Source organism: Dysidea avara, chromosome 8, assembly GCF_963678975.1.
Source record: "Dysidea avara chromosome 8, odDysAvar1.4, whole genome shotgun sequence".
In the NCBI taxonomy this organism is placed as follows: Eukaryota; Metazoa; Porifera; class Demospongiae; order Dictyoceratida; family Dysideidae; genus Dysidea; species Dysidea avara.
In genome coordinates this window covers 5,954,110-5,974,140 of record NC_089279.1, presented here as the reverse complement: position 1 = coordinate 5,974,140, position 20,031 = coordinate 5,954,110, and the positions used below count along the sequence as shown (strand labels likewise).

The window sequence follows — 20,031 nt, the reverse complement described above, 5'->3', positions numbered from 1 at the left end:
TTGAAGATATAAAATTCTATTAGAAATAATAAGGTGTTTTAAGTGGTAATTGGTACAGCTGAATTGTAATGCTCTCCTAAACCATATAAGTGTTTGTGGTAGCTATGGAGACAGAGAAGACATGTGACTACATACAATAACATTCAGGTTAACTTACACGAGATAAAGAGGCTTGGTATGCTTGTATTCTTCTCCTATAGTGAGTATTGGGCAGTCAGCTTGGTAGATGTGTAGTTGAGTTTGGTGTATGTGTGATAGTGCTCTGAGCTGGTATGGAGAAAAGAGGAAGCATGTGATCTGCAGTACCTAAAGTGGGTGGGGCTTGGCTCACCTCCAGCTGTCCTCCCCACAATGCAGTGTCCCTTAAGTCTGACAAATATTTCACTAATTTGTCTGGAAAAAAAAAGGGAATTTCAAATTAGTGATGTGCGATATGTGATATATCAAAATATCATGATAACTTTTTAATATCATTATCATGATATAATCGTGATATAAGCCTAGGTACAGATACTAGAGAAAAATGTACCCCATGATGTCATTGTACACTGTACTTTTTGATAAAAGAGCTTGCAATGTTGTATGCTGGTGATGAACCATGTTGTATTGTACTTCTAGTAAGTGTCATCAGTGTAAATACACTAGCTGAGTGATGAGTTGTATATTGTGATATATATCATACCATGATATGTTGTGTGCAATAATTGTGATAGGAAAATATTAGTGTTGTTTTAGTACAGCAAATTCATTTTAGTTTAGTTCTAGTTCTAGTACTCCAATTCTGTCATAGTTTTAGTTAGTTTTAGTTCTAGTACTCCAATTCTGTCATAGTTTTAGTTAGTTTTAGTTCTAGTGCCCCAATTCCACTAAAGTTTTAGTTAGTATTAGTTCTGGTACCCCATATTTCTGTAATTTAGTTAGTATTAGTTTCATTTTAGTTAGTGTTAGTTTTAGTGTTAGATATCTTCACATATACTAACCTTGGTAGCACCCCCTAAACTTACAGAAACTTTAGATTTGGTGTTTTGATGTTCAGCACTATTTCCACTTACCATTGTGCACAAATGAACAAATGCTCTAATAGAACTGAGCTTAAATAACCTAAATAGGCAGAATTAATGCTGAATAGCAATGTTTCAGAGGAGGTTGGACACGATACAAGCACTTCTGAAATTTATTTCTGTTAATTGCGTAATTCTTATATATGACAAGGAGTAAGTGATAGAAGAAATGTTTAGCAATATCCACATCATGTTACCTTGTGCTTCTTAAGATGAACAGCAAATTCTTATTGCAAGGCGGGTGTGTGAGTTTCTAATTCTCTTTTCAATTCTCTGTAAGGCCAAACTAACGGCGTCCGCTCTTCTTTTTCAATACTCTGAGAGGCTTTGTTAGCATGCACATTGCTTTCTTCGACAATCATTGTGTTTAAATACACGTACATAAGGCGTTCCTATAGTATTATACATGGATTCCACCCAGCGAATGCTTACACACATGATCCTGTAGATTTCAAGAGAAATTTACGTGCCTGGAGTAGTGGGGTTGAATGGGGTTGACCAGCTGAATAGACTAAACTTGAAGTGCACTCTCGAATGGTATTTGTGAAAACTTTCATGGACGCTTGGTTAAACTTTCAATACAAAATGTATGCACTCATGTGTGCATGTCCAACCTCCTCTGACAATGTTTATGTTAGCATTTGCAGGCATTTGCAGGCATTTTCAGGCATCACCATCTTCAAAGAAAAGTGTTAAGTAGTTATAGTGTACAACACCCTTTTATGTAGGATTGCTTGAGAAACCTTTTAGTTAGCTCTAGTTCTTGAACTAAAAGTTTTAAAGGTTTTGGTTTAGTTCTAGTTTTTGAACCAAAACTTGAAAGAATTTTAGTTTAGTTTTAGTTTTAGAACTAAAATAGACCACAATTTTAGTTTAGTTCTAGTGTACTAGAACTAGAATTAAATTGCTGTACTAAAACTAGATTTAGTTCTAGTTCCTTAGAACTAAAACAACACTAGAAAATATCCTATATCATACACCACTATTACAAATAATGTAATAATGATACTCGTTTAAACAGTAGCTACACTCTACAAATAATTTTTTTTGCTAATTCAGTAAAAATTTGTACATAAAATCTTTTGAGAGATGTGGTTTTTTTTTGTGGATTTTGCAGTAACTTGGCTGTCCACAAAATTTTCATCCTCAAAAATAAGCAATTATCAGGGTTAGCTCTATACTTTCTCAGTGAAAAATGTCAAAAATAAAACTTGATCTGTGAAAAATAAGTACATTGAAAATTTGTATGTATACAGTAGTTGCTGCCTAAACTTGTTATCCATTATATATAACAACCCTAAATGGTGCTCACCATCACTAAGGGTATCACCCGTCTCCAGATCAAGCAGGAATGGCATCAACTCCATGTGGTGTTGTTTGATATAGTCTGCACATTGTGACCTCAGTAACTCCACCTCCACCTGCAGGACTGCAAGTTAACACCAGCCACACCCCCTACAAAGCCACTCCCACTAACTTTTATCCCATCCCTCTGCAGAAGTTGGTCACTAACAGCAGCAAACATGCTGTGGAGGATAACAAGTCCAGTCAGCAATAAACAAATACACCTCTCAAAGCGGCCACTTCATTAACAAGATTACCTCATTACAGTGGCCATGTCTAGCAGGTCCCAAACATAGCTAAGGTATACTTCACAACCTCAATATATCAGGCCATGTTTTTGTCCGAAGTTTCACTATATATTGTGTAGGGGAGACATAGGAAAAGAATAGGTAGGTCATCCATCATAGAAAATTTTGCAATATCAAAGAAAGGTTCAACCCCAGCACCTCAGTATCAATACCAGTATTTGGTATCCCAACTTAGTACCCACACATACGTGATTCCTACCAAATATCAGTATCACTATAAGGCACTATGTTTCCCGCCAATACATCATGGGGTAATGACATGTAACCATCTCCTCTGGCTTATGATAACGTATACATGAAGTCTACATAATATGGGCACACTGGGACCAACCCATAGTGGCCATTATCTACAGTACTGTAGGTCAAGGGACACCTTGGAACCCTGAACAAGTGTCTAGGCGTCCTCAAGTATTGTGTACATTTGACACCTTGGATCCAACAAATAGTATCACGATTAAGATGTCCTGATTTCGGGTGTCACTATTCAGTGGACTAGACTACTGGACTGCCACATGCTATAGTTGATCTTGTAGCTAAGGGCCTTAAGTGAACACTCCTTACCCCTGTATACAGAAATGCAACAGGGTATGTGATAGCAATCACTAGCCAACAATAAGGGGCGAGCCTGTATATTGTGATTCTAATAATTCGGTCGTATACGGTAGGCAAATGGTAGCTTAGTCTCGTGGTATAGGGAGAGACTACAAGTAGTTATGGGCACATAAAGAACACTTCGGTTGCACAATGATTTTGCATATTAGAACCTCATTTCCCTGGTCAGTTTAGGGATACTTTGGTACCTAACTGTCTAGATTATGCAGGTATGCAGGTAGGTACGTACTGTATGTGCCTTCAACTGTAATAATAGTTTCCCTCTACAAGTACAGTTTTATAAGACTCGTTGAGCTCATACAATAATATACTTGGTGGTTTTGAACTTTGCATGGGATTAGCCGGATTACAACAATTTTAAATGGCACAGTGGCAGAACTAACCTTACAAATTTTGCTACAAATTGAAATGTCTTTGTGTTTCAGTTTAATGTATTCTCTTTATGTGGGCAGTATACAGCTATCTTTAGGTGTATATAAGCTCTAAATTAGTCTGAAAAGGTGATCGGAGGATTTCACAGTCATCTTTTGAACAGCTGACAACTATGTTGAAACAACACTCATGTAATGCTAATGATCTACACACAAAGACTTCTTATATTACAAGCAGTGGTCATTTCAGACCACATATTTTGTGCCTGGGACATATGGCAACACGTAAAACCATAAAAATAGCATTAGCATACAACTTCCTAATATAGAATTGCAGTTTCAGTGAAACCTGTTGAACTGACCCTCAAAATATCATGGATACCTATAGAAGTACAAAGTATTTCTGGAAAATTAGGACACCTTGGTTGGTCTCATGGTGTCCATAACAACAAGTTCCATTGTGTTCTAACTAACCAGTGTCCGTCTGGATTGATTTCTTTAATCTGTAGTCCGACAAGTTTTAGTTGAGTCAGAAGCTGTTCTCTCTCTATACTAGCAGCACTTGGCTCATTGGAAACTGGCTCCCTGGAGATCTTCTCTTCAAAGTCCCGTCTCTTCTTCTCTCTCTTATCCTACACAAACAAAAACTGGATATGTGTAGTCCAGTAGATCCCAAATATGGTAATTAAGTTGTATTTTCATGACCTCTTTAATATGGCCTCTTCATTATAAAGGCCCAAAAAGGTGGTCCTACTTATGACATTATACAGTAATATATAACAACCAACAAACCTTCTTGCGTTGTGACTTGCTGGAAACTTTAGCAGCCATAGAGGCTTCTTCCTGCTGTAGCTGATGACCACCATCACCATCACTGGTTGGATGATGGTCAGTGGAGCATTTCTATAGCCATACAAGTACAATAACTACCTAACAATTAGTAAATACCAGTAACTATTAACACTTATGATTTCAATCAATCAGTTAACCTCAGTCACCACAGTAAAAATTGATACTGTCACTAAAATGAAATAATTTCAAGCACATCAGCATGCAACCCCAAGACAAATGGTTTTAAAGAATTCAAGTAGTATGGAGTGTGTGCATGAAATTTTTGCAATTTATTAAAGTGTACAATTAGTCTAGTATTGCCTCGTAACAGGCAACAGTTGAATGCTAGAGTCAAAATTTATAGGACTCCTTAAAGGCTAAAATCAACACAAATCGGCCAGCTGTACAAGCCCATATCTACCTATCTACTAGTGTAGCCACTGCTTCTCGCCAAACCAGGTCCTTACCGAATGTGACATTCAACCTTGCCAGAGAAAAGGCAGCTCCCAAATGTGTTGGTAATATGAGGAATGCTGAGGCTGTAGTATTGTTACTCAATGATCGTGTTGCTTAATTTGAGTCACAAATAAATTTTCCTTTGAAATGAATTTGGTATCTAGTAATTACATCATAGAACACTCAACAGTTCACTTCATCAGCATATGCTATGATGACATCACAATTATCAAACACAAAGCATATGACATCTGTAGTTAACACCTGCTATAATATACAAATGTCAAACAAAAGTAAGCTCAATTATTGGTCTTTTATGTAATTGGGGACATTTTCCATAGAAGCAGTTTGGGAACATTTGCAAAAGTTTTCCTGCAGCCAAGCTTGTTGGGACTAAAATCTATTGACCTCTTTATGGAGGCTTCCTGATTAGGAGTCCTTTAACTGCATTGGTGTTGAGCAAATACAACTTGTCTGAATAGAAGTTATCTAACAGACTATTCAGACAGATGTTAATAAGTGTTCATAATGTAATTCCTGGGTACTAATAAATTACCTTGTTATATTCATCTAATTCTGATTCATGTCTCTCTTTAATTTCCTGTTCCAGTTGTGCAATTTGTGCTGTCACATCTTTCTTCTTTTTCTTGTCCCCTTTAGGCACACTCTTCTTAAGCGCCTGAATTCTTGCTAATTAATACTGAATGGTGATCACGTGATATGAAGAATGAGACCAACCTCGTAATTCTTTGATCTCTTGTATATGTCTACTCTTTAGCTGTCCTTCTTCGTCTCCATCATCGTCTGATATTTCTTTCGTATCTTCCTCGCTGCTCGCTCCAGCCATACACTAACTTCCTGTTTTAATATTCCACATAACGCGCCTTATCAATGAAACATCCGGTCCCGTTTGATGATTTAACAACCCACCCCGCCTATTTTTATTAATGTCTATTTGTGGCTTTTATGAATTAAAGCGAACTGGCTCGTCGTATTAATCATTAACTTGTCATGGGCTGTACTGTAAGCCAGGCGGAAAAAGATGCTGTTTCGCGCAGCAAAGAAATCGATCGCACGCTGAGAAATGATTCGCGGAGAAGAGCGAACGAAGTGAAATTACTTCTATTAGGTAAGTTATGACTACACCGATACATTTATTGAGTCTATAAACGCCGATACATTTATTGAGTCTATAAACGTCATATGAAATATAAATAGTTTGCTTGATGAATATTCATTTAACACATCATTGCAACATAGTTTTCACTTATCAACGTGTTCATTTAAGGTGAGACAAGTTTGCCTTAGAGGCGAAATGTCTAGGAAATAGATAATACGGTAGCATATTTTTTTTGTGAGCGAATTTTTCTGGCTTCTGTAATATTAAGCTGTTTACAGGGAGCAACATACATTGACTGCTTCGTAATTATTGTTAGTGTCATTGACTGCTTCGTAATTATTGTTAGTGTCGTTGTGTAGGCGTTGTAGTGGCGGTTATGTATTTGTGTCTAGCGTTATTTTATCCATCCTCTGCAGGAGCTGGTGAATCAGGAAAGAGCACATTTGTGAAGCAAATGAAGTAAGACAATGTCTTCAACATGTGTATGTATTGTAAAATGTGGGGGTGTTTACATGTCTGGCTGCCCACTTTGGACACTGGTTATTTTAGTAATTAATTACTCATACTATTAATTACTTATGTCATCATATAAGAGCCATTGTCACTAGACCCTCCTATCTCATGGTTATTATAGTTGACTGCACCTGCAGCCAGTCCCACTTGTTTACTGTGGCTGTTGTTTTACAGGATTATACATGAGAATGGGTTTACTAGAGATGAGTGTAAGCAGTTCCGGCCGGTTGTCTATAGCAACACAATTCAATCGATGGCTGCTATCATCAAAGGAATGGATACACTTAATATCCTATTTGGTGATGATAATAGGAGGGTGCGTTGTGTGTGTATGTGTGCGTGTACACATGCGCGTGTGTGTGTGCATGTGTAGTTTACATGTCTGTGGTGTGTGTATGCATAAACGAAGTGCTTAATTATATTATAACATTTAATCCAACAGGATGATGCTGCAATACTGTTCCGCATTATTAAAGAGAGAAAAGACATTGAACCATTCTCTCCAGAACTACTGGGATCATTGAAGAGACTGTGGATTGACCGAGGTGTCCAACAGTCATTTTGTTTATCACGAGAATATCAACTAAATGATTCAGCTAAATAGTAAGTAAAAGTGAAATAATTAGAATTGTAATAGTCCTTATTGTCCCAAATAGTCAGAAATAGGCTGACAATACTTTTTGAAACATACATTCCCTCCTATAATTGCCATATTAAAAATTATCACATTTTTCATTCAAAATTTCCTTTGGGGAATCATTTTCCCTTCATTATAGTATAACACTCACGACTGCATTGTTATTAAAATTGTTTCCTTTTCTTACAGTTATTTAGATAGTTTAGATAGAATTGGACAACGCAGGTACGTTCCAACAGAACAGGACATCCTTCGGACGAGAGTAAAATCCACGGGTATCCAAGAAACAAAGTTTCAGTTCAAGGGACTTGATGTTCAGTAAGTTCCTCATCAGTGGCGTCTAGTATTAGTTTACTTTGACACTAAATATATAAGTGTTCTTTGTTATAAGGATTTGTTTTGGTACTCTAGGTTGGTTTTAATTCAGTTAATTCAGTTATTTCAACCATCAAATGGCTGCATCATATGTGCAATGCATTATTATGGTGAATGTCTTTTGTAGGTGTATTGATGTTGGCGGTCAGAGATCAGAAAGAAAAAAATGGATACATTGTTTTGAAGATGTCACAGCCATTTTGTTCTTTGTGGCATTGTCAGCGTACGACCTAGGCTTGAGGGAAGATTTAGTAGTGGTACGTTAAGTGTTTGTATAAAGTAGAATGGAGCTCTGCTATTTTGTGTTTCTGATATTGTTGGACTATGATGCTTATTAGTGAGGTGTCTTGATTTTGGGGGTCTAAATGTGTGTACACTAATACAAATGGAATCGTGGACTGAAGGTATTTTATGATTCCACTTCTGAAAGCTTTCCTGTATTGCTGTTTCTACAGAAATCCATTTATAAGTTGGTAAAAGAACCCCTTCACATGTGTGTGGTTGGTTGGTTGCTTGTACATGTCTTCTACATCCTGTCAGTGAGAATCACTATGTCATCAACATTAGTGTTTGCTGGAAGCCTTAAACTCGATTAACCCAATACCTGTGGGTTCACCATAAATACATTTTATTTGTTACATAAAAATCATGCATGGGTTGGAGGTGAAACTTCTGTATCAGTTTTTAGATCTGCAGTCATGAGTGATAATATTATATTGTTAGCTGGTCACTTTATTCATTCAGTTTTGCCCTCTATTGCTGTAGCATGAAGTATGTATTCTGTTTGAGATGAGAGTCAAAGTGCCACAGTGTGCTTCATTTTCCATACAGTAGTAAGGAAAATCATGTTCAAGACATTGAAAAGTCATGAAAATTAATTTGTTCCATGACTAAAATCAGATTGCATACTTGTATTTATAGACCACGACTGAACAAGACAACAAGTATTGTTTACTTGGTTGTAAATTACTCAAAGCAAACAAAGCTGTGGTCTCACGAATATTACAGCACTATATAATTATAAAGTCCGTCTCGTGTTGTATTAGTCTTGCCCACTCGTGTGTTATGTTCTTTCTCTCCCACAATTACCCACCTTAATTATGTCTGACTACGTTAACTATTTTCAATAAAATTGTAAAGGAAGATTAACTACCGCAGAAGAACTGTTACAAATCCATAGCCAACCAAATGATTTGCTTGTTATTGTATTTTCTATTGGTTAGAGGCCAGTTTGAATGCCTGTGGTCAACATGACACATTGTTCAGTATATTGTTGCTGTACCACTACTTGTTGAAATTATGATAACTTAATTGATGGTTTTTCATCCCATACACAGTGTGTTTTACAAAAGATTTAAAGTGTTATATGTTTGATGTCAGATTTTTGTGTTTTATAATGTCGTATTGCTTGTATGGTTTTGAAAACCAGTGACATGCATTGATGCCTAGTTACTTAATGATATTTTGTGGTTGCTAGGGCAGATTGTCTTATGAAAAATTTATTCACCATATAATTTTTGCACTCTTAGCCCTGCCATAGATGTATTGGAAAAAAATCTTGTTTAGATCATGACATTGTGTACTTGTCAAGTATTTAAACTCTGTGCCATATAAGAACCTTAGTAGCAGTGACACCTGTTATAATCGAATCTTGTGGGTCAGAGATTTTTTAAACCAAATTATTTACTTAGCTACATAAGGCAGGACACTTTTGTACATAAATGACAGAATAAGTTAGCTGATTAAGATAGACAAACAGACAGACAGCCTTATTATACAGTGACCTGATTATGTTATACATGGTGTACTAATAAAATGGTGTGTGATTATACATAGAATATATGTTTGAATTTGTACTGCAACTATTCCATTTGCACATCTCCTAACTTATGTATAGTAGCTAGCATATGTCACTGACATTTCTTAAGCACAGTGAAGCATGTGTTTAGGACTTGGGCAGAAAAGCTTCTGTAGTAAGGATGAAGATTTGTCCCAAAAGGTTTTACCTCTGAAAGAGGACAACCTCTGGTCCCAAGGTGTCTGTTAATGACCATTATAGAGGGGTGCCACCATACAGCATGTTTTGATATACACAAATTGTATCACACTGTTCCATCAATTTTACAATCGATTGATTTCACAGTCAGTGGATTTAATTGATCAATTTGTAAATTTATTTGATAAATTTGTTCATATTTATGAAATTGATTCGATTGTGATTATCCAAGCAATCTTTATGCATGAGGTACCATTGAGCACTGAGCCAAGGAAAGTATGCCGTGTAGGCTAAAGTTTAAGAACGAATATTTAATATTAACTTAATGCTGGGCTGGTCTCTAAGACATGTTGGGAAACGAAATAAGAAGAAGCCACTTGTGATCTAGATTTTATCATAACAAGCACTTTAATGATGTGTTGTAGCTTTAGTTTTATGTTAATTAGATTTTACGGCTTTTCTAAATATTGCAATATACGTAGCTAAAATTTGTTGAGAATTAGGTGAATAGAAGTTTTATTTTGTGAATACCTAAAATTTGGTACATTATTTCTGTGATGAATTGTATAGAATTTATAAAATGAATTGGACCATCTGTTGTATTATATAGGAATAAGCAAAAACTTCAATCTACCAGTTCTTTCCCAACAGTTTTAAATAACAAGAAATTTGTATTTCTTGTCCAAATCCAAAGTTTCCTCCCACCAATTATTTGGTAACTACGGTAACACGGGATGAATACTCACGAGCAGCAAAACAGGTTCCATGCCTTTTAATTAACAAGTTTTTAATTGCTTGCACTCTCGCAAGACAATGTTGCATTTGAGTGGTATATATACCCATAAAATTTTTGTAAAAGTTTCTCTCTTAGAAAAACAACAAGCAGTTAAAAATCGAGAAGTTTGAAGTTTAGCCATCTGAAAAAATATGTAACACCTCAAGTTGTACAAACATTACTGTCTGATGTTTTCTCGATGACCTAAAACTCCCTTTGCTCATTCATGAGACATTTGATATGTCTTACTGCTGTCCATGTTGGCTAGTATATGTAGACTGTGAAATAGTCAATATGAAATGTGAGTAGGAAAGCCTTCACTTGATATGACATTGTGAATTGTCTTGTATCCATGGTGACCCCTTATTAGTGTTTATTCATTGGTAGTTTATGAGCAGACCAAACACTATTGACCAGTAATAGATCAAATATGTTATGCGTAGTTAAGTGTGTGCTATGGTGATTTTTGGGCTGTATGTGGACACTAGAGGACACCTTCATAATCCAGACACAAGTATCCCTTAGTACAATAAAAAATCAGGACACAGATTGGTACATGGTATCCAAATGTCCCTGAAAGTGATGGCTTCTGTGGTAATTTTGCTAATGTGAAATTTAGTAAAACTATTTACTGTAATTTCCTCTGTAGCAGTTTGAATATGAAAAAGTGCCTTTGAAATATAACTACGTACATAAGTAGCAAAGTAGTTTGCTAGCCTTGCTAGCTTAAGGCATGTCCACATGAATTCGAATTAGGAACAGGATGCAAAACGAATTTAGGCTATGCGTATTGAATCCGAATTGAACGTGTCCACACGCACTATCGCGTAATGCGCATTATTGAATTTACTAGTGTGATAAACGGATAATTAAACGGTTGAGAAAACACTCATTTGCGCCAACCAAGAGAACAGTGAGTTTAACGATAGACTGAAAGGAATAGCTCGTAGTAACGCTTATACTTTTGTTTATAACGTACCGGAAGGATTTCTGCGAATAGAATACGAAAAACTGCTGATGGTGCGTGATGGGTATGGGACCGTTGTTCTTTCAAACTCTAAGGGCTAGATACGATGATGAAACACTGCTTCCATACGTCCCCGCACTTTTATCACACTGAGCGCTTCTGTATTTCTATCCTGTGTTGTTTACAAAGGTCACGCGCAAACGTGTCAAGCCCTCACGTGCTGCATTATTATGACGTAGCTAATCCCGATTCGCAGCCAATTCGTATTCAAACCACCTGTGGAGGTGGATTCGTGTATTCCACTATCAATTCGAATCACCCTAATGCGCATTCCATGTGGACGCAAATAATTCGAATCAATGCGGATTCAATTCGCATTATTTTTGTCGTGTGGACATGCCTTTAGAATCTGCATCTCATCTGTTAATGTACATGTACCCTTCGAAGACAGTAGTCCATCTACATACGTATGTAGTTCGAAAATAGTAAACACTTTACACAAGACAATCCATGTGTTTTGTACCCTTTAAAATAATTTTATCTTGGTTTAAAATTTCTACTGCAAACCTTTGTAATAATATTATGTTTCTCAGTTGCCTGGCCACCCCGATGCCATGTTTGTGTGTTCTCATATTTCCAATTGTCAGTGCTTCTGTTGATCACAATTTGGTAGCTTGTGATTAGTCCCTACTATAAACAACAGCTGATGATGAAATAATAGCTAGCTGAATGGTGAGATAACTTCCTTGTGTGGTTTCCTGTTCTTTCTGATATTAACAATGGTGTGAGATATCACCATAGCAATGTGGTTTATCTGCAGCTTTGCTGGGAAAACTCTGTAAATGTGATTGTTTAATAGTTTACTGAGTAGTTAACTGTTCTGGTGTTTAAAAATGAAGCACATCAGAATTAAGTTACGATAGTTGTCATTAGTCAATTAAGCTTAGTAGAACTATTGTGTCAACATAGCTACACTGTACGTAAATGTGTCTGTGTGTATGTATGTATTTACACCTAAGTGATGGGCAGGAACTCTTTGATTTGCATTAGTTACCATGGTTAAGGGCTGTATAACACTCCCGACCAGGTGACAACTTGATCAGTGACTTAAGGGGCCAGTGAGAACTGCAGTATAGCAGCTGCAGGGAGTTGAACTTTTAACACTAACCTTTGTGTAATGTATTTAAATGCTGGTACACTCTATTATGCAATTTCTTTGTGTAGAATCGGATGGAAGAAGCATTGAGACTGTTTGGCTCCATTTTAAACAACAGATGGTTCCTCCACACCTCTGTAATACTGTTTTTAAACAAGAAGGATCTCTTTGAGGAGAAACTAAGGGAAAACCCCATCACAGTTTGTTTCCCTGACTACACAGGTAAACGTATAGCTCATTGTGTACTCTAAATAATGCTCACCATTTCACAGGACCCAATACTTTTCAAGATACAACAAACTTCATCAGAGACAAATTTGTCTCATTGAACCAGAATACAAGTAGAAAAATGGTGTACACTCATGTCACTTGTGCAACGGACACAGACAATATACAATTTGTTTTTGATGCCGTAACAGACATTATAATCGCAGAACACTTACAAGGCATTAGTCTATGGTAGTATCACCCCTGCCCCTTATTTGTTATACATCTTTGTAACTTTTCATCGTGCTAAAACTTAGGCATCAAGTCAACGCACACTCTGAATAATAAAAAGAGCAATATATTCAAATATATTATACGTACGTACAATGTACAACATTTTGTATGTACAAAACTATTTGTTTTTATACATTATATAATATTATATGTAATGTCATTTGCATTTCTTGGCATAAATCTTAGTATATACTCCACCTGTAAAAAAGGGGTGTGTTCATTACATACACATTAAACATTGACCTTAAAAGAAAAGTTCAACCTATACACAATTAAATTATAATTGTGCTCAGGGGCTTCCCTAAATAGTGATAGATCTACCACTCTACTTGAAATTCTTGATTGACAAATTGGCTTTGATAATTGACAGTTTTACTGCTGTACGGGTGTAACTAATCACTGGACTGACATTTTTGGTTTTTACACATTCTGAGGTTGGTTTTATTGAGTCTTGCTAGCCAAGGGCCTTCAGAAAACTTGCAGTCTGCTACTAAATGATGAGTGTGAGGAGTGGAGTAAGCAAAAACTGACTTCTCACTACTTGTTATGCTCTACAGCATTTATACACTTCTCAGTATTGTGTTTTGGAGATTGTAATATATAGCAATAGCTAACCAAAATTATTCTACATTTGTGCTACCAATGATACAATGCATCCTTGAACTACATAGCTCAGACCCCTGGGACACGACCTATCCTTCCTAGGACAATCTATTGTAGCTAAATTCGTTCCTACATGTAACATACAAACTCATTGCACAGCTGTAGGGTTATTCTGCTATCATGATTAGTTCTTACATGTGCTGGTTGGTATACTATAATATGTGACCAAATTTATTAGCATTGTACAAGCTTGCTACTATCTCCAAGACTTTATCGTTGGCTAGCCATGACTAGCACATTCCCTGCAGCATACTGATAAGGAGTATAGGTATATGTACTGTAGAAGAACATAATAAATAGAAGTGAAATCACTTGAAGTCAGTTTTTGCTTCAATAAAACCAACCTCAGAATGTGTGAAAACCAAAAATATGTCATTCCAGTAGGCCAGTGATTAGTTACACCCCTGTTCTACTTTATTTCTCTGAGACGTCCAAAGTCTTCACAAGCCATACACATTTTGTATAAATGTGAGAAAATTTTCACGTTTTAGTATCAATTCCAGGCAGTTTGCACAATGTCAGCACCTAAATATGAGGATCCAAATTTGGTTGGCCACTTTAACTAATCCATTAAAATTTTACCCAGCAACTCAACCTACAGTATAAGAAAAGCAGATAATCAAAATCATTTTTTTATACTGATCAAACTCTTTAATAGCTAACCACTATGTATAAACTAATAAGTGTGAAGAGAGTTTACTTTTGAATAGGGATCACCATAGAAATAAAAGCAATGAAACAAGGGAGGTCATCTACACCAGCAGCCTATACTAGTGAACATTTAATCCCTACTTCAGTCATACACAGGCAAGAGAGTTCATATGTGACTGAATTTGACAAAACAAGGCTTCGACGCACAAAGCTTTGTTAGGAGATATGGCGATTTTAAGGAATCATTGTGTAATAACTTCCCAGTGCCTACAGCTGTGCAAACAAAATTTGCACCAATTGTTCATCTGTTCACTAGCTATCACTGAGTCGGTGTATACATTTCTGATACCCAACATTTGCCCTGTTTTGGGCAGCTTTTTTCGAGCGGGTAATAATATCACAGGTGGTAGTAATAGGGTGAGAGGGTGGGGGTGGACGGTGGTCTTAATATACGGGTATAAAATGAAGTAAGAAGACGATTGGAATCCAGAGGCCAAGTTTGGGCTCTCCATGGCCCTCCATGGCTCTCAAATTACTCCAAATTGACTGAGAACACTATTGGCGAGCTCTCTGTGAAGTCCCAGCTCACTACACACCATCATCACAAAGCCGCCAATCTCCCACTCGTGGCTTTGACAGGGTCGGAAGAAAGCTGCTACAGAAACCAGACTTGCCAGTGCTGAAGGAAGTACAGTGTGAAATATGATAGTGTATTAGACCAGCAATCCATTTCTGGTAAAATCGTAAGTTTGATTTTGTGTGTGTGGAAGCCTTGTTATATGAAATCCGGTCACATATAGAGATATTATGAACTCTTGACACAGGTATATGTGTATGACTGAAGTAGGAATTAAATGTCTATTGCTTTTCATTTATTTTTTAATCACATAATTCATTTCTGGTGAACCATCACATACCACATCAAGGAATGGCAACCGACCCATTATAAAATTATTGAGCACTGATAATTAATCACTGAACACAAAGAGCCATTCTGCTTCGTTTTAATGAAGATGAGTTCGAGTAGTGTCTTTACAACCAATCCAGCTACTATGGAAAAATGTAACTAAACTGACTATATTATTAATTAATGGAAACTGATGTGACCGTTCCGCTTCATTTCCAAGTATGTTACTTGTTACATATGAACAACAGTATGCGAAACAACTCTGCAATCAGTCTAGCCACTACAGAAATTACGGTGATAGCACTGAAGCCATCACGACTTAATGCTATTGCGTATCAACAACTATGCGGTAGTGGAGAAAGAAATAGAACACAAAGGAGCACGTATGTCCACGATGCATGCACACACAGTATCTGCTGCGGTTGGTGAAAAGGCACATCTCTGACATCTAACAGTGAATAAATCAAGCTTGTAGCCATTGTGAATTTATGCTTGGCTGGAGGCATCAGTCAGTCAGTCAGTCAGTCAGTCAGTCAGTCAGTCAGTCAGTCAGTCAGTCAGTCAGTCAGTCAGTCAGTCAGTCAGTCAGTCAGTCAGTCAGTCAGTCAGTCAGTCAGTCAGTCAGTCAGTCAGTCAGTCAGTCAGTCAGTCAGTCAGTCAGTTAGCGAAAATTCAGATAAAATACATAAGTTTTTTTTTTTAAATTTCGTAAAACCTTGTTGGGAGGGTTTAGGGTTGCTCTGAAGACATTTTTAGCCATGAAGGTAAAATTGGGCTGGTTTTAGGGTGATACTTTTGACTTGAACGTGATCCCTACTATACAGTACTACCATACTGCATACTGTGTGTAGCTGACCTCCACACCATGTAATGCATTACACAGATGCTCACCATCTCCTTTGATAAACTCTAACCGACGAATATTCTCTTTGTCAACCTGATAGTCCACACTGTGTGCAAGAAATAATGTGAGCTAATGATACAGGGTAATCCCCTAGCCAGTACTCACACGTTTTGTACAGCTACTTCCAGTTGTATCTTTGTTGTGCCATAGTAAGCGTCTCTAAGATGTGATATTATTTCTGTCTTTCTTCTACAAAAACAAAAACATGTATTACACCATGTTTTGTGTGGTGGATCATCATTATATTCTAAAGGCCCCCCCCCCACCCCCTTCCCATAAGGAGTATAGCATGTATACATGTCAAGCCAAAACCTATCAGAAAACAATTTAAAAAGAAAAGTGGATTTTTCTCAAGAGATAGAATTTCAGCCATAGCGGTGACAGTAAAGGTAGCTGACATGTGCAATTTAGCTCCATTACAAGTTTGGGAAGGTCCATAATCTTCAATTGGTCATAAATAATGTGTCAGACATGGCATGAGACATTTGATTTTGATATATATATATATATACCTTAAGCAAGCCAATGACCCTAATTCAGAACTTGTGTACTTCTTACTGAACGATTTGAGGGCGCAGCCCACATGTATGCACTATTCAAGGTATAGATTGCAGGGGTGGTAGGGCGGGCTAAAGTGACACACAATGCTATTCTCCATCATGAAAAATTTAGAAGCTCTGAGATAGCATTTTTGATTGTGCTGTTGTTAAGCACATTTACTATGAATGTGACTTCTCTATTAGATTCTCGATTGAAAATTTTCCTACCAGAATACAGTAAAGTTAGGCCATGAAATTGGTTGTAAAAAATGCAAATAGCTGACTATTATTTCCACACAGCCATGACATAACCCAAACCCACAATACAAACCTCACCTACTCACATACAGGTAATCATACTCCGCTGGAACATGTACTACAAAGAAATTGTCAGCTAGTTGACTGACACTGACGTGGGTCACATTAGTAATGACTATCCTCCTCTTGCATTTCATCGTCAGGGGGTCAAGGTTGTACAAGCTACCCTCTAAGGAGAGACAAAACAGGTAATGTAGGGTACATTATTTCATGCACATCATGGGTATTTCATTGTAACTAAGCTATCCATGAAAATAACACTTGCAACTTTCATGGGTACATTCATGGGTTTTCATGAGTAATTCATGGTAATAGCATGGATTTATTTCCAACAAAAGTGGTTTTGATTTTTTTTTTAAATCTATGGAACGAGCCCCTTGTAAGCAAACCATTAGCTAGCTGTATATTATGACCATTCAGCTGTAATTGATCGTGACGTAATCAATTTTAGGTAGTGCTTATAGCAACTTTCCAACCTCCCCTGGTGTGCGGTAATGAATGAGGAAGTTTTCATGAATGAACAACCGATGGAGGCCAAATCCATCCAAAACGTGTGGAAAACCTATGAAATAATATATACATGTGTTTACCAAGTATTTGTCACCATATGATTTTCATGGATTGTTCATTCATGCAAACCCATAAAGACTTACTAACTTAAGAGCCAGTACATTATTCCATGCACATCACGGGTATTTCGTTGTGACTAAGCTATCCATGAAAAATACCAATCGTAACTTTCATGTTTTTTTCATAGTGATCACTGGAATTATCCAACAGTGACAAACAAAACAAACACAAGTGATATAAATTGCCTGCAATACATTTTAGCCACCTAACAGCTGCTTATACATCAACCTTAGGAATGGCTGACCAATAAATTGATAACCACAATTATTAGGTACGAACACCATCAAAATAATATTCTCTTGGTTATAACATACCGGTGATGATAAGACATCGATCCTGTGGCTTATAACGATGGTTGACTTTGACAAGATTGTCTGAGAACAGGACTCTACTCTCTCCTGTAATGAGATGTTTTGCCATCATTGTTACATCATCAATTATACAATTTTGACATCACAAAGGGTCAAGAGATGTTAGGTAATTCATTATGGGTAGCCAAGGCAACACTGTCGACTCTCAGAAATTATTCTATTTCATGCAAAATAGATGAGAGAAAAAGAGACAAACTGTAGCCACTAGCATTGTTAAACTCACTGCTACATTGGTGGTCCCATAAATTTAAGGCCAATGATGTCCGTCCTGTATCAGAACTTGTAAGAGAAACTCTGTATCCTTGATACCATTACAAAACAACGTCATGGTATATATATATTGATTACTGTTTCAAAGATTTTGTATGCAATATACGAAGTCACTACAGAAAACTGATGAGGTACTACGCAGTCTTACATTTTTGCGGTATTTCGGTTTCTATTCGTTGGCTTCTAACAGTTACATGTTAAATGTGCATGAAATTTATCAGTGTAGGTACATAATGGTAAGTACACAAACAAGTTACATTGTAAGACCACACCCAAACATTATACTGTATCAGTTGGGAGCACAATAGGTAACCCATAACAATAGCCTCCCAGTTGTGTGGCCTTTTCCTGTGATACCATAAAAGAAAATTAGTGCTCTGTATGCAAAATTATGTCGAGTTTCAGTTATTGTAGTTTGCAGGACAATCCCGGTTGTCTCAGTGCACGTGAAATTAAACTAATCCACCAATAGCATAGGTCCTTTACACCCCCAATAGACAGTGCATGACAAATTCAACTTGAATAGGCATTGGCTGTTTATTTGCTCAATTTCCATGGATTAAAATATTCTATAACTAGGCACTCACCGTTTCTTGTCATCATTCTAGTGACTTTTTCGCTTCTGGAAACATTCAAACTATCGCCTACCAACAGTTTCTCGCAACTGGAGTTGCGCCGTAGCTTTCGATCAGAGATGGGAGGAGGACAATTGACCGATCGTTGTCGCTGCAGTTGTCCCTTTCGTTGATCATCATCATCATAGTCTTCTGACGACACCGCTCTCAACAACCCTGCCATTGTGCTTCAGAAAGTGAAAATTCACATCTTCTCCCGAACTTGGACGGGGTATTTCGTATTTAAAATGTATTTCTAGAATTATTTGTAAGCGCTTGAAATTGTTAGAACCGAAACGAAGCTCCAGCAAGCTCGTACTGTCGTAGTAGGCCAGCGAGAGTAGCAGGGTATTTCCAGCAGGAAGAGGGGCGGCAGCCTCCATGGAAAAATACTACCATGTATGACTGACGGCTGGACTGTATGTATGTTTGTAATTAATACTTGAAGTTGTCCAGTTGCACCCCCACTCGAGCTGTATCAGCCTTAACTTATGTCTGTCTTGCTCAGTAATAAAATCCAAATGAAGTATGGAATTTGTGTTCAATCCCATGCTGAAGAAGTAGCTAAAGTTTTCATGGGTATTCATACACCCAGGGTTTGTTTATCTTATCTAAGCGTATCCAAGTGAACTCTCTACAGGATGACTTGCCTGTTGCTGAATTGTCTATCAGATTAATTGTTTGTAGCTGAATCCCTTACAGAATAACTTGCGATGTAGTAAAACCCCACCACAACCAAAGATTTCGTCAAGCCATTCCAAGTGGTATTTCTGTTTCTGGTCCTTGTTGGATTAAAAGTCGGACAAGGGTAGGAGGGTTTGGCCATTATGCCATTATTTACCTGCAGGTTAATGTGGTAAAATTTTACTTTTAGTTAATAGAAAATTTTGCACCAATGAAACATTGAACATCAGTGGCGGATTTAGGGGGGGGAATAAAGTGGGGCTCTTGACCCCCTTGAGAATTTTTAGTACACATGTCAATTGTGCTGTATATGTCATGAAAATCTCATCCAGTGATGTTTTATCTTTCTATTTGTGACTTAGCTGTAAATAGCTCAAACAATAACTTTCCTTTGATTGTTTTCTATACAGCTGCACACCAAAATCTGTTAAATGTTCAAACCTTCAGAGTTTGTCAG

General features: G+C 37.1%; 3 protein-coding genes across 3 annotated transcripts; 1 reads left to right on the top strand and 2 right to left on the bottom strand.

Annotated features, from left to right (window-relative positions):
• On the bottom strand, positions 1-5,900 carry LOC136262851 (deubiquitinase OTUD6B-like). Its single transcript, XM_066057277.1, has 9 exons — positions 5,722-5,900; positions 5,540-5,673; positions 4,489-4,599; positions 4,171-4,328; positions 2,539-2,587; positions 2,374-2,482; positions 332-393; positions 158-267; positions 1-102 (listed from the first exon to the last, which is right to left on the bottom strand). The coding sequence occupies exons 1-9, from the start codon at positions 5,828-5,830 to the stop codon at positions 39-41; spliced, it is 906 nt and encodes a 301-aa protein (XP_065913349.1). The 5' UTR covers positions 5,831-5,900; the 3' UTR covers positions 1-38.
• Positions 5,873-13,183, top strand: LOC136262841 (guanine nucleotide-binding protein G(o) subunit alpha-like). Its single transcript, XM_066057254.1, has 8 exons — positions 5,873-6,112; positions 6,520-6,562; positions 6,791-6,932; positions 7,059-7,219; positions 7,443-7,571; positions 7,756-7,885; positions 12,591-12,744; positions 12,795-13,183. The coding sequence occupies exons 1-8, from the start codon at positions 5,995-5,997 to the stop codon at positions 12,983-12,985; spliced, it is 1,068 nt and encodes a 355-aa protein (XP_065913326.1). The 5' UTR covers positions 5,873-5,994; the 3' UTR covers positions 12,986-13,183.
• Positions 13,066-19,139, bottom strand: LOC136262860 (myosin ID heavy chain-like). The gene is made up of 6 exons (XM_066057286.1): positions 18,864-19,139; positions 17,950-18,033; positions 17,024-17,174; positions 16,254-16,337; positions 16,136-16,194; positions 13,066-13,221 (listed from the first exon to the last, which is right to left on the bottom strand). Exons 1-6 carry the CDS (start codon positions 19,072-19,074, stop codon positions 13,181-13,183), a joined length of 630 nt encoding a protein of 209 aa, XP_065913358.1. The 5' UTR covers positions 19,075-19,139; the 3' UTR covers positions 13,066-13,180.
• Between the last annotated feature and the right edge of the window lie 892 nt (positions 19,140-20,031).